A 14,116-nucleotide genomic window follows, 5' to 3' on the forward strand; every position below is an offset into this window, starting at 1 on the left:
GTGGCCGGGCCTTTGCCCATGGGGCCTGGCCGGGCACAGCCCGAAAAGGAAACGTCGGTCACCCTTCCCATGGGCTCACCACCTGTGGGAGAGGGCCAAAGGGGTCGGTTGCAGTGTAAGGTGGGCGGCGGCCAAGGGCAGGGATCTTGGCGGTCAGATCCCCGGGTGCAGAAGCTGGCTCTTGGGACATGGAATGTCACCTCTCTGGCTGGAAAGGAGCCCGAGCTGGTGTGCGAGGCAGAAAAGTTCCGACTAGACATAGTCGGACTTGCCTCCACACACAGTTTGGGTTCCGGTACAAGCCCTCTCGAGAGGGGCTGGACTCTCTTCCACTCTGGAGTTGCCCACGGTGAGAGGCGTCAAGCAGGTGTGGGTATACTTATTGCCCCCCGGCTGGGTGCCTGCACATTGGGGTTCACCCCGGTGAACGAGAGGGTAGCCTCCCTCCGCCTTCGGGTGGGGGGACGGGTCCTGACTGTTGTTTGTGTCTATGCACCAAACAGCAGCTCAGAGTACCCACCCTTCTTGGGGTTCCTGGAGGAAGTGCTGGAGAGCGCTCCTTCTGGGGACTCCATCGTTCTACTCGGTAACTTCAATGCTCACGTGGGCAATGACAGTGAGACCTGGAAGGGCGTGATTCGGAGGAAGGGCCCCCCCGATCTGAACCCGAGCGGTGTTCTATTATTGGACTTCTGTGCCCAACACGGATTTTCTATAATGAACACCATGTTCAAACGTAAGGGTGTGTGACACTCGGGCGAAGAGAGGGGCGGAGCTGTCAACTGATCACCACTTGGTGGTGGGTTGGCTCCAATGGTGGGGGAAGATGCCGGTCCGACCTGGCAGACCCAAACGCTCTGTGAGGGTCTGCTGGGAACGTCTGTCAGAATCCCCTGTCAGGAAGAGCTTCAACTCCCACCTCCGGCAGAGCTTTTCCCACGTCCCGGGGGAGGCGGGGGACATTGAGTCCGACCGGACCATGTTCCGCACCTCCATTGTTGAGGAGGCCGACCGGAGCTGTGGCCGTAAGGTCGTTGGTGCCTGTCGCGGCGGCAATCCCCGAACCCGCTGGTGGACACCGGCGGTAAGGGATGCCGTCAAGCTGAAGAAGGAGTCCTATTCGGGCCGTTTTGGCCTGCGGGACTCCGGAGGCAGCTGACAGGTACCGGATGGCCAAGCGGAACGCGGCTTCGGCGGTTGCTGAGGCAAAAACCCGGGCGTGGGATGAGTTTGGCGAGGCCATGGAGAATGACTTCCGGACGGCTTCGAGGAAATTCTGGTCCACCATCCGGCGTCTCAGGAGGGGGAAGCAGTGCAACGTCAACACTGTTTACACCAGCTCAGTGGCCTAGTGGTAGAGTGTCCGCCCTGAGACTGGAAGGTTGTGGGTTCAAACCCCGGCCGGGTCATACCAAAGACTATAAAAATGGGACCCATTGCCTCCCTGCTTGGCACTCAGCATTAAGGGTTGGAATTGGGGGGTTAGATCACCAACTGATTCCCGAGCGCGGCACCGCTGCTGCTCACTGCTCCCCTCTCCCCCAGGGGATGGATTAAAATCACACGGGGATGGGTTAAATGCAGAGGACAAATTTCACCACACCCAGGTGTGTGTGTGACGATCATTGGGACTTTAATCTTTAATCTTTAATCTTTACAGTGGGGATGGCGTGCTGCTGACCTCGACTCGGGACGTCGTGAGTCGGTGGGGAGAATACTTTGAAGACCTCCTCAATTCCACCAACACGCCTTCCATTGTGGAAGCAGGGCCTGGAGACTCTGAGGCGGACTCTCCAATCTCTGGGGTCGGATTCACTGAGGTAGTTAAAAAACTCCTCGGTGGCAAGGCCCCGGGGGTGGATGAGATCCGCCCGGAGTTCTTAAGGGCTCTGGATGTTGTGGGGCTGTCATGGCTGACACGCCTCTACAACATTGCGTGGACATCGGGTGCAGTGCCTCTGGATTGGCAGACTGGGGTGGTAGTTCCCCTTTTTAAGAAGGGGGACCGGAGGGTGTGTTCCAATTATAGGGGAATCACACTCCTCAGCCTCCCTGGTAAGATTAAGATTAAGATTAAAGTCCCAATGATTGTCACACACACATCTGGGTGTGGTGAAATTTGTCCTCTGCATTTAACCCATCCCCATGTGATTTTAATCCATCCCCTGGGGGAGAGGGGAGCAGTGAGCAGCAGCGGTGCCGCGCTCGGGAATCCTTTGGTGATCTAACACCCCAATTCCAACCCTTAATGCTGAGTGGCAAGCAGGGAGGCAATGGGTCCCATTTTTATAGTCATTGGTATGACCCGGCCGGGGTTTGAACCCACAACCTTCCAGTCTCAGGGCGGACACTCTACCACTAGGCCACTGAGCTGGTCTATTCAGGGGTGCTGGAGAGGAGGGTCCATCGGGAGGTCGAACCTCAGATTCAGGAGGAGCAGTGTGGCTTTCGTCCTGGCCGTGGAACAGTGGACCAGCTCTACACCCTCGGCAGGATCCTCGAGGGTGCATGGGAGTTCGCCCGACCAGTCCACATGTGTTTTGTGGACTTGGAGAAGGCGTTCGACCGTGTCCCTCGGGAGGCTCTGTGGAGGGTGCTTCGGGAGTACGGGGTGCCGGGCCAACTGATAAGGGTGGTTCGGTCCCTGTATCACTGATGCCAGAATTTGGTCCGCATTTCCGGCAGTAAGTCGGATTCGTTCCCAGTGAGGGTTGGACTCCGCCAAGGCTGCCCTTTGTCACCGATTCTGTTCATAATTTTTATGGACAGAATTTCTAGGCGCAGCCGAGGCTTTGAGGGAGTCCGGTTTGGGGACCTCAGCATCGCGTCTCTGCTTTTTGCAGACGACGTGGTGCTGTTGTCTTCTTCAGGCCGTGATCTCCAGCTCTCACTGGAGCAGTTTGCAGCCTAGTGTGAAGCGGTCGGGATGAGGGTCAGCACCTCCAAATCCGAGTCCATGATCCTCGGTCGGAAAAGGGTGGAATGCCCTCTCCGGATCGGGGATGAGATCCTGCCCCAAGTGGAGGAGTTCAAGTATCTTGGGGTCTTGTTCACGATGAGGGGAGGATGGAGTGCGAGATCGACAGGTGGATCGGTGCAGCGTCGGCAGTAATGCGGACTCTGTACCGGTCTGTCGTGGTAAAGAGAGAGCTGAGCCAAAAGGCAAAGCTCTCAATTTACCGGTCGATTTACACTCCTACCCTCACCTATGGTCACGAGCTATAGGTTGTGACCAAAAGAACGAGATCCTGGATACAAGCGGCCGAAATGAGTTTTCTTCGCAGGATGTCCGGGCTCTCCTTCAGAGATAGGGTGAGAAGCTCGGTCATCCGGGAGAGACTCAGAGTAGAGTCGCTACTCCTCCATGTTGAGAGGAGCCAGATGAGGTGGCTCGGGCATCTCATCAGGATGCCCCCTGGACGCCTCCCTGGGGAGGTGTTCCGGGCATATCCCACCGGTAGGAGACCCCGGGGACGACCCAGGACGCGCTGGAGAGACTATGTCTCTCAGCTGGCCTGGGAACGCCTTGGGATCCCCCGGGATGAGCTGATTGAAGTGGCTGGGGAGAGGGAAGTCTGGGAGTACCTCCTGAAGCTGCTGTCCCCGCGACCCGACCCCGGATAAGCGGAAGAAGATGGATGGATGGATGTTTCCACGTCTGTGGGCAAAGTCATGCTTGTTCAAGGACGAGTTTAGTCGATCCTCCTTTTGCAGAAATAAGTCTAAACACTTCTTATGGCTTCCAATGAGAGTCTGGATTCTGGTTGAAGGTATTTTTGACCATTCTTCTTGACAAAATATCTCCAGTTCAGTCAGGTTTGACGGTTTCCAAGCATGGACATCCTGCTTTAAATCACACCACAGATTTTCAATAATATTCAGGTTTGGGGACTGAGATGGCCATTCCAGAATGTTGTACTTGTTCTTCTGGATGAATGCCTTAATAGAATTTGAGCAGTGTTTGGGGTGGTTGTCTTGTTGAGGTATCCAGCCCCTACGCATCTTCAACTTGCGTAAAAGCATTGTCCGAGCCCCATCCACCGTCCCTGGACAGCCACCCGGCCGAGCGCCGGCGCCCGACTTCAATCCACGAAAGTGAAAGAAAGCTCCGTCGAGTGACGCGCGACGTCGCGCTGCTGACGTCAGCAGCGCGACGCGACGTCGCGGTCGCGCGTCAGCAGCGCGACGTCGCGTCAGCAGCGCGACGTCGCGTCAGCAGCGCGGCGGTTGTTTACATAAAGGACAAAGATCGACTCGTCCAGGGACGGTGGATGGGGCTCGGACAATGCTTTTACGCACGCCCGGTGCTACTCTACCGAGCTGTCTTTCACCTCCGTGGATGGAAGTCGAGGGCCGGCGCTCAGCCGGGTGGCTGTCCGAGGACGGTGGATGGGGCTCGGTCATCGCTTTTACGCACGCCCGGTCCTATTGTATGGAGCTCTCTTCCACTTCCGTGGCTGGAAGTCCACGCCGCCACACGCCTGTAAGTTTGTTTTGTTAAATAAAGAGCCGTTTACCAAACCCACGTCTTTCCTTGAACTTTGTTAACGCTACAATATAGTTATATAGTAGATCTGTGGAATAACGACGAGGCTGACGTCAGGGCGCACGCGCGGCGATGTTGACAAAGGACGAGGAATTTGATCGATGGATTTAATGATTTAGAGTGCACAGATGGTTTGATAACATTATTGCTTATATAATAGTTATTTGATATATAATTTATATATCGTTATATGGGCCTGTGGAATATTTTTAAGTGCAAGAGCCATCAGCGGCGCGCACGCATTGTTGACAAAGGACGAATGATGGATTTAATGAATTGGAGTGACGCAGATGGTTTTATTAACGTGTTATTTATGTAATAGTTTTTTGAATAACTCTGAATTTTACGTCAGGGCCGTTCTCAGCTCTTAGTTTGTGTTTATGTCACGTTAGCATACCTATCGTTTAGCCTGTTGTTGCTCTTTCATGACTGTTCTTGGTGTTGGATTTTGTCGAATAAATTGCCCCCCAAAATGCGACTTATACTCCGGAGCGACTTATATGTTTTTTTTCACTTTTTTGGGCATTTTATGGCTGGTGCGACTTATACTCCGGTGCGACTTATAGTCCGAAAATTACGGTACATTTCATTTTTACTACTGTCTACTGTTGAGCTGTTTGTCTGATCGCAGTTTGTTTTGTGTGTGCGCCATTTGATTGATAGCTTCGGCGCGCTCCTTTAAGTTTTCCTCGCATCGTATGAGTAGCCGTTACGCAGCGCCACGGCGACCAACGGTCGCCAACAAATGTATTTTGTTGTCTCGACTTATGTTTGGTGTGTTGCCGAGAGTAGTTCCTTTATGGTTATTTAGTATAGTGGAGCCGTTACGTCCAGTCAGTTATGTAATGTGTGCCGTCGTGTTGTGTGACGTCAGAGGTTGAGCGTTGACTTACGTGCTGTATTTCTCTGTTGCAGAACCACACACACACACCACACACACACACACACACACACCCTTCACACGCTTCATACAATAATCACGCACACAAGAATCACATTCACACACCCAAAGACACCCTTGTTCACTACACACACCTGCTCTCACGTCCTTACGACCAAACGTGTGTGCTATACCCTTTTGCCAGTTTGCCTGTATGCCCTTATGAGCCACATTGCCTGTTACTTTTTTGTCAATAATTCAGTAAAGCAACCAAAACTGAACCACGTCTTCCCTCCTGTGTTCTGACCGACACCCGGGGTCGAAAAGAACATACCTTCCGAGCCAACCACCTATACAGTCTTCAGCCTCCCCAACAGAAACGTAGCGACAATCTACAATGAAAGCGGCCGCTTTCAAGAGCTCGACGGGATCATTTGTTTCAGATGTACTGTAATTATTTTCTGTATAAAAATTTAATTCTAAAAGTGTTCGAAAAGTCTTTTTTCAAACTTGAGTCTTGAAAAAGAGGGGGTCGTCTTATAATCAGAGTCGTCTTATATTCGGGCCAATACGGTATTATGAATAAAATGGTATACGTACGTACGTGGATGTTTTTATTTCATGTGGTGATATGATCACACAGCATTGTATTAGCACAGAAAAGAGACACATACGTGTCTCTCATGCACAGCAAAGGTGTGCTGCGAGACGGCTCACCTCTAATAGTGAACATGCATTTAAGACAAACATATTCATTTTATTATTGGATAGAAATGAGATCAGAGAGATAAGACGAAATAACTTATATACTGTACAGCCTAAATCAATCAAAAACATATTGGAGTAATTTCTCCAAGACTGTTAACAGAACTAATAAGGGTGAAGCTTATTGAAACTGCCGTTTTGTGAAATTCAACTCTGGGGCTGAAAGTTTAGTATTGGGGCTCAGTACCCATCCCTAGTCATGTCTGGTTAAAAATTCACTTTAACGGCACGCCTGGCAAGCAAAACTGAACTCTGTGAGGCTAGGTCAAGGGTTGGCAACCTGCGGCTCCAGAGCCGCATGCGGCTCTTTAGCACCCCCCTAGCGGCTCCCTGGAATTTTTGCAAAAATGTGTGAAAATGGAAAAATAGTTTTTTTTATTGTTGTTGCTGCTGTTGTTGTTGTTTTTTTAAATATGGTTTTTAGATGGTAATCACAACACAACAATACTTATGCTGTAAAAATGTATGTAGTTGTAAATATTAAAAACACCGAATTTAAGAATGACGCCAAATAACAAAATTGCGTCATAGCTGCGACACAGCACAGGTGAGTTGTAAACAAACAGGTGTGTGAGTGATGAGCCATGGATTCAAAAAGCAAAAAGAGAAAGAGTGCCGATGAGAACAGAGGCTTTAAGAAAGAATGGACTGAACTATTTGCTTTCATTGCCAATGCTGAAGCATTGCCTCCATGTTTGATTTGCAATGAGAAGTTGTCAAATAACAAGAGCAATTTGGAGCGACATTTTCAGCTAAAGCATGCTAAATTTGCTGCCGATCACGCAGTTGGAACTGAGAGGAAAGGTGCAATTGCAGTTTCAAGAAGTGGATTGCATCTCCAAACTCTACTACTGCTGCAAGTTTTGTTGCAGCCCCGGAGATAATAAAGCACGGAAACCATTCACCGATGGCGAGTACATGAAGGATTCAATTCATTAAAATATCAGTGCCTATTTTCGGACTTCAAAAACAAAACCAAGATCATTCAGAAATTAAAGACATGCCTCTCCGCACAAACAATATCACCGATCAGCAGATCAAGGACATTAATTCAGCTCCAGCTTTCTCAATTGCCTGTGATGGATGAGTCGTGTGACGTGACCCATATCGAACAGACAGCGCTGCTATGCAGGTACGTGAACTCTAATGGGCCTCAAGAAGAAATGATCAAATTGACACCACTATTTTTCTTTAAATTATTTTAATAGTAGGCATACAACTTATGTATTGACAGTCTATGTTGCATTATAAAAGGCTTTTAGATTTTTGTGGCTCCAGACAGGTATGTTTTGGGGTTTTTTGGGCCAATATGGCTCTTTGAACATTTTCGGTTGCCGAACCCTGGGCTAGGTTAACCAAAACTCTTGATGAGTGATTTGTTTCAGTCCAGCATTTTTTGTTTTTGACGGGTCACTTTCAGAGTAGTTATGTACGTATGAGTGGAACGCTTAGACATGCATTAGCATCTGGTGAGTAGGGTGATTTATTTTCATCATATTTACATTATTTTCAAGTTTTTATATTGATTGTGAGCTGCTATATTGTAGTGTAGAGGTTTGCCACACATTGGCCTCTTACGTTTGTGGATATAAATTTAGATTATGTAAGCAATGCGTCTGATTGCATATTCGTACACATCTGACCTGTACTTCACCAAAAGCTCAATATGCGCTCTGCAAAAGACTACAATCATAAGACAGCTGACCCCAGGGGGCAGGAACCGTATCATTCCGCAAATAACAAAAATTCAGCATGTAACTGACACCCATTATTAATAGATATCTTTTTTTTAACTACTACTTTCTTGAATAACTTCCAGTAAGCTTTCAAAGAAGAAAACAAACAAAATGATAAAAAATCAATCAGTGAACAGGTATATCCGTGGTTGTCTAACCCCCCCCCCCCCCTCAAGTATGATGGGAGCTACTGTACTAATCTGAGCAGTGTGAACATTATCTGAAACGGAGATAAATTCAACTGTAGCACTAAAATGACACTGTTTTTAATGTGTGGTCAATTGAGACAGTCACGTGTTGTCAACACACCTGACAGCGGTCGCAGTAAGGTCCAATCACTCCGGGTTTGCAGCGACATTGCCCAGTATGCGGGTTGCATGAATCGGTACCACATGGTGAACAAATGCATTCTGTACAACAACAACAACAGGTTTTAAAGGTGTGCTGATCAAACAACTACTTTGTTGACCTATCATCACTCAGACGTACGGGTGCAGTTTTTGGCAGCGATGGCATCACCGTAGTAACCAGCAGCACACTCGTTGCAGCGAGGCCCTGTTGTGTTGTGCATGCAGCTCAGACACTCGCCCGTCAGTGGGTGGCAGTCGATGAACAGCGTGTTGGGGTCTGTATTGCCGTTGCAATTGCATAGTTGGCATGTGCTGCCCAGCATCATAGGGTTACCATAGTATCCGGGGGCGCACCTGTCAAGAGGCCAATGTTAAAAACAGTGTTAAAAAAAAAAAGTTTGTGCAGTCAGCATGTTGCAATAGTGTGGTTTTGTAGTAATACTTGTAATACTTGTGTGCAAGTATTATTAAAATGTCAAATGTGGTGCTTTTTGTTTTTAAGTTGTGCTTTTATTATACATGCACGTGTGGACTATGATAAAAGAAAGGTATATAAAGTAAATAACGTGACAGGCAGCACAAAACACAGCATAACACACAGCACATCGGACAGATGACAGTGACCAAACAAAGAATGATCAGAAAGGGGGGAAGTAAATAAAAACAAATTGACGAGATCATTCGAAACACCTGGACTAGACACAAGTGGCTGAGGGAGCTGATTGAAAGACACAGGAGGGTGTAGCTAACTACAACAGGTGGAAACAATTACTTGACGAGATAGACATTGACGATGAGGAGAACAAGGAAATGTGACATTGAACAAAAGAAACACAAACCAAATCAAAATCAAAACCAAATAAACTAAGCCCATGACACACTTCACCCAGCAGTAGCCCAATTTCCACCGGCACCCTGTTGGGCAACAGCACCGGTAGCGGACGTGGCCTAGTGGTAGAGTGTCCGCCCTGAGACTGGAAGGTTGTGGGTTCAAACCCCGGCCGGGTCATACCAAAGACTATAAAAATGGGACCCATTGCCTCCCTGCTTGGCACTCAGCATTAAGGGTTGGAATTGGGGGGTTAGATCACCAAATGATTCCTGAGCGCGGCACCGCTGCTGCTCACTGCTCCCCTCTCCCCCAGGGGATGGATCAAAATCACACGGGGATGGGTTAAATGCAGAGGACAAATTTCACCACACCCAGATGTGTGTGTGACGATCATTGGGACTTTAACTTTAACTTTAACCTGGGCTACGACCAATCTGGTACGGAAAATCGATTTGTTCTCTGCATGTTTTGGTTGGCTTGTTTTATGTCGAATGCCCTTCCTGACACAACACTCATTTATCCAGGCTTGGGACTGGCATTCAGAATGTACTGGCTGCGCACCCCATGTGGCTGAGTTTAAAAGAAAGGTAGTGCCTAACAAAAATGACAATCATGGTTCTAAAACAAACAATGTTCTTATTTTCCTACTTCCACTGTTCTGTTAATGTGCTAATTGTTGTTGTTTTGTTAGCTTACCTTTCACATTGCGGTCCGGCGTAACCGGGCATGCACAAGCAATGCATGTGCTCGTTTTTCTCCACGCAACCAAGGGCGAAACTGCAGACACAAAGTTAGTCAGTTAGTGCAGATGCGACGGTCTCATATTTTTTTGTAGTACTGACTTGTTGGATGGTTCTATGAGTGGACATGGACAACTGGAACACGACAGCAGCTGCCCATCAACATTATTGCTGACAAAACCACCCTGGCATTTCTCACAATGGTCACCAGCAGTGTTGTGTTGACAGTTCTGGCAGACACACAAGCACACAGAACAACAAAACAGATAGAAATTAGAATTAGACATTAGGAAACAAATATATAAAGCATACATAAAGTGATAAATATAGAGGTTGAGTGAAATAACATCTAATGACATCCATAGTTCTAAAATGATCAAAAGATATGTGCAAATTCACTGGGGAAACTATAAGTGAGAACCGCAGGAGTGTCATATTTGTCGCGGGCCGCATCATAGTTATAGTTTCTCCTCGGGGGGCCATTATGATTGTCAACGTCTTCTATATACAGTATAGGTACAAAACAACAGATGAATAACTAGTTTTGAAATCAGAGGAAAAAAATGCTCAAATAGTTCAAAAAGACTAATAGTAATATAAATTGCAAGCAATGTCTCTAATTTTTTATGTTAAGACAATTTGTAATTTTAGTAATGACACAAAATTGATGCAAATGTTTTCTTCGCGGGACATATAAAATGATGTGGCAGGCCGTATCTGGCCCCCGGGCCTTGAGTTTGACACATATGCTTAGAGCAGGGTCACCAACTCCGGTCCTCAAGGGCGCCAATCCAGCCTGTTTTAGGTGCAGCCCTACAACAACACACCTGATTCAAATAATCAGGATCGCTATCAGCCTTAATAGAGCTTGGTGATGAGCTGATCATTTGAATCAGGTGTGTTGTTGTTGGGCTGCACCTAAAACAGGCTGGATTGGCGCCCTTGAGGACCGGAGTTGGTGACCCCTGCTTTAGAGGGAAAAGGACCACTCGATGAAAGTGAAAGAACTTGTGGATAACTGCTGGTATGGATAATCAAGAATTTTCTCTTTTTATAGAAGACATTTTCTCCCCAAGTTTGTAACATAGTACTTACCTTATTTTCCGCACTATAGGCGCACTTAAAAACCACAGTGCGCCTTATATGCAGAGCGCTTTATGTATGGATCAATTGATGAATTTGTTGATCTGTAGTATATTTTATTCTGGTCGTATGCAATGTATATTTCACTTGTAAGCCTAAGTGTGACCAGGTCACGCTCGTGTGGGATTTTATGGGGCCTGGTCCAGGAAGGCAGACTTTCTGGCACTAGGATGTATAGATAGAGCTGTTGGCCATCTGTGTAGAATCAGCAAGGCAGTTTGGCGGGTCAGAGGTCATCCAGCCGCCCTCGCGTGCAGGCGCCCGAGTGAGGTGGGTGCGCGGGGAATATAATTCGAGGGCGGGAAGACTTGGGGGACTTGACACTTTTGGCTAGAGAGAGACACTTCAATTCTGACATCGGTTGAATAAAATCTTTCCCCAATCAGCCGCGTGTCACTGAAGTTTTCCTTCCCCAAGCCAGCCACCTTTCCACCGCTTGCTTTTGAAGACCAGCTGACCACCGAAGAGAATTCACCACATTTTCGGCGTCACGAACAGTGCTCGTGTTCTCCGGGGAGCCCTTGTCCGCCTGGGTGCGAGTGCGTAGTGCCTGGCCGGCCGGCAGGCTGAGATTAAGTTGAGAAGCTTTCACTCACAGTTATCGCGGTATGCTCGTGCCTAGTGTGGAAGGGGGAGGGGGGCTCCAACGGGGAATAGTTAATGGATCTTGTGTGGCCGTGGCTGGGGGAGGGGGGGGGGGGGGGTTAATTTGTCTCCCCTAGTTAAATGTAGTCAAAATATAAATTTTGAAAGGGGGGAGTGGCTCCTAAATGGAAATGACAAAATACAATAAAAATAGAAAAAAGAAAATACTGTCTTTTTCCATGTATAATGCGCAAAATTTAACTAATTTATTGCCCTAAAATCTGGGGTGCGCATTATACATGGGTACTTTATTTTTTTTTTGAAGAAAATCTCCCTCGAAATAAAACTTGAAATCACCTTTCTTCTTGTTTGTTGTCAATCGCGCATCGCATTCAGCCATCCTGCCCAACACACTTAGTCAGTAAAATTCATAATTGACGACACATCGTTTGATGCGATGGTGCAATCCTTGATGGTGTGTTATTGTCAAATATTGTTTGTTTTTTAATCTCCATCACAAACCGGATATCATACGGAGGCCGCCATTACAGATGCCCAGAACGGATGCGCAAGACACGTCAGCTATATACTAAAGAGCGAGAGTTCAGTTCTAAACCTAAATGCGTATTACAGGTAATATTTTATTTCACAACAGTTTGCCTTGTTCCTTTCGTCTCTGCTGTTCACTTCAAACACGCTCCATACGAACACAATGCTCTCGTATCAGACGCTTGCTCGATCACCTGCTCGTTTGCTGTCACAATGTACCCTACACAAATCCGAAACATTTCTTCGCTATCGAGTTTGCTAGCGCATGCGCAGTGATACTGACTGGCAGAATAACATCCGGTTGTTCCCAAAGATGATCTTTTTTCAGAAATAATTTTACGTTTACGGACTTAAGTAGGAGTCAAAATTTGGGTGCGTATTATATATGGGTACAGGCTTTTTTCCAGCATCGACATGCCATTTTTAGGGTGTGTATTATACATGGGGGCGTATTATATATGGAAAATTACGGTAATAATAAAAATGGAACAATAACATAGAACTTAGGGGGAATGTGCACAATGAGTGAGAGACATGTCTGGTGTGAATGATGAAAGGTGAAAGAAAATGTCCCGAGAGAGTGGGCACGTGAAACAGGACAGGATGTCATGGCTGATCGGCTGTCACGAGAGAAGAAAAATAGAAAAGTCCCATAAAACGTGGACTTTTGTTTGGAGACAGATCCGGATGAGGATGTAAACTTTATGACGCGGAAACACACTGCGTTTGGACACTGCTCGCGACATGAGACACGTGAGCCGCAAAGCCTCCCGGTGGACAGCTGGTGCGTTAGTCTTTTAAGGGTAACTTACCGGGATGGGCTGGTAGGCCGCGGTTCTACCCAAGTCGGCACGGTCCGATCCCGCTTGTCGAGACCTACCAGCGGCAGCATTTGTTTCGGTCAAAGTCGGAGAAAAAGGGAGGCCTGCGGCAGACTGCGTTTGGTAAATAGGAGAAGTGCGCTCCCTCGGCAGACCGTAGCTGTGTGAATGATGAAGAGAAGATGACGTCGAGGAGAGAAATCGGCCAGGTCCGGACCGAAGAGTGCCGTAGAGAAAGAAGCGCACAATCCACATTATGTTTGGGCACTGATCAGATTAGGGGTGTGTGGGGGTCACAAGGCCTCCCGGCGGCCAGCTGGCGCATTAGCCTTTTTAGGCTAAACTACCGGGTAGGCTGGTGCGTTGCGGTTGTACCCAATGTCGACACGGTCCGATCCCGATTGTCGAGACGCACTGTGATAGCATGCACGCCTGTCAACGTCTGATGAAATTTACGGCCTGCAGCAGACCGGAATTGGCAGATAGGAGAAGTGCGCGGCCGGTTAGAAATTGGAAAACATGGATACAGTGGCCTCAGGGGGTATAATATTGGTATACCATGTAAGAAAAGTAATTTATGTGTGCACACTGAAGTTAAAAATCTGCAGTATAAGGGGGAAATACAAAGCGCTTTTAGAAATAGTATGTGGTGCGAAACAAAGACAAGTAAGACGTGCAAAGGGCGTGTTTGTCAGTGCGCCTGCGCACTGCAAGCAGCCGCTAAAATTACCAAACCGCATAGAAGCGGTTGGCAAGAATTAAGGTGGGAAATAGATATTAATCCCTTTGTCTGTGTCTTGCGTTCGTGCGTAATCTCTGTGAAGTCTGTGTCAGTCTGTTGTCTGTCTGAGCATGTGTGTGCGCGCGCAATGTGTGTGTGCGCGCGCAATGTGTGTGTGCGCGCTGTGTGCATGTGTGTGAGGAGGAAGAAAGTAGAAATGGAGAATGTTCGATCAGGGAGGGGGGACAGATGAGAGTGCCCGCGCTCACTCCAAGGTGCGTGGTCGTGGGACGGGGATCCGTGGAATGATTGCGCGGCCCTGGCTAGCCCATGATATCGACATTGATACGCTGGGCCCTCCTCGTTTGTTCGGACTACCCGCCCCAGGGGCTGCGTGCTGAGGAGTTCATAGGGCGGGACGGTGTTCCCCCAGGAAAGGTCAAAGTTG

At 48.0% G+C, this 14,116-nt stretch overlaps 1 protein-coding gene across 3 annotated transcripts in view; it reads right to left on the reverse strand.

Annotated features, from left to right (window-relative positions):
• Positions 1–14,116, reverse strand: part of lama5 (laminin, alpha 5) — a 380,553-nt gene that overhangs the window by 122,874 nt on the left and 243,563 nt on the right. For all 3 annotated transcript variants that reach the window (XM_037245878.1, XM_037245877.1, XM_037245876.1), the window contains 4 exons: positions 9,952–10,079; positions 9,806–9,886; positions 8,417–8,631; positions 8,237–8,337 (listed from right to left, as the gene is read on the reverse strand). In XM_037245878.1, coding sequence (XP_037101773.1) covers positions 8,237–8,337; positions 8,417–8,631; positions 9,806–9,886; positions 9,952–10,079 — 525 coding nt within the window. The remainder of the gene's footprint in view (positions 1–8,236; positions 8,338–8,416; positions 8,632–9,805; positions 9,887–9,951; positions 10,080–14,116) is intronic.

The sequence above is a fragment of the Syngnathus acus genome, chromosome 2 (genome assembly GCF_901709675.1).
Source record: "Syngnathus acus chromosome 2, fSynAcu1.2, whole genome shotgun sequence".
Taxonomy (NCBI): domain Eukaryota; kingdom Metazoa; phylum Chordata; class Actinopteri; order Syngnathiformes; family Syngnathidae; genus Syngnathus; species Syngnathus acus.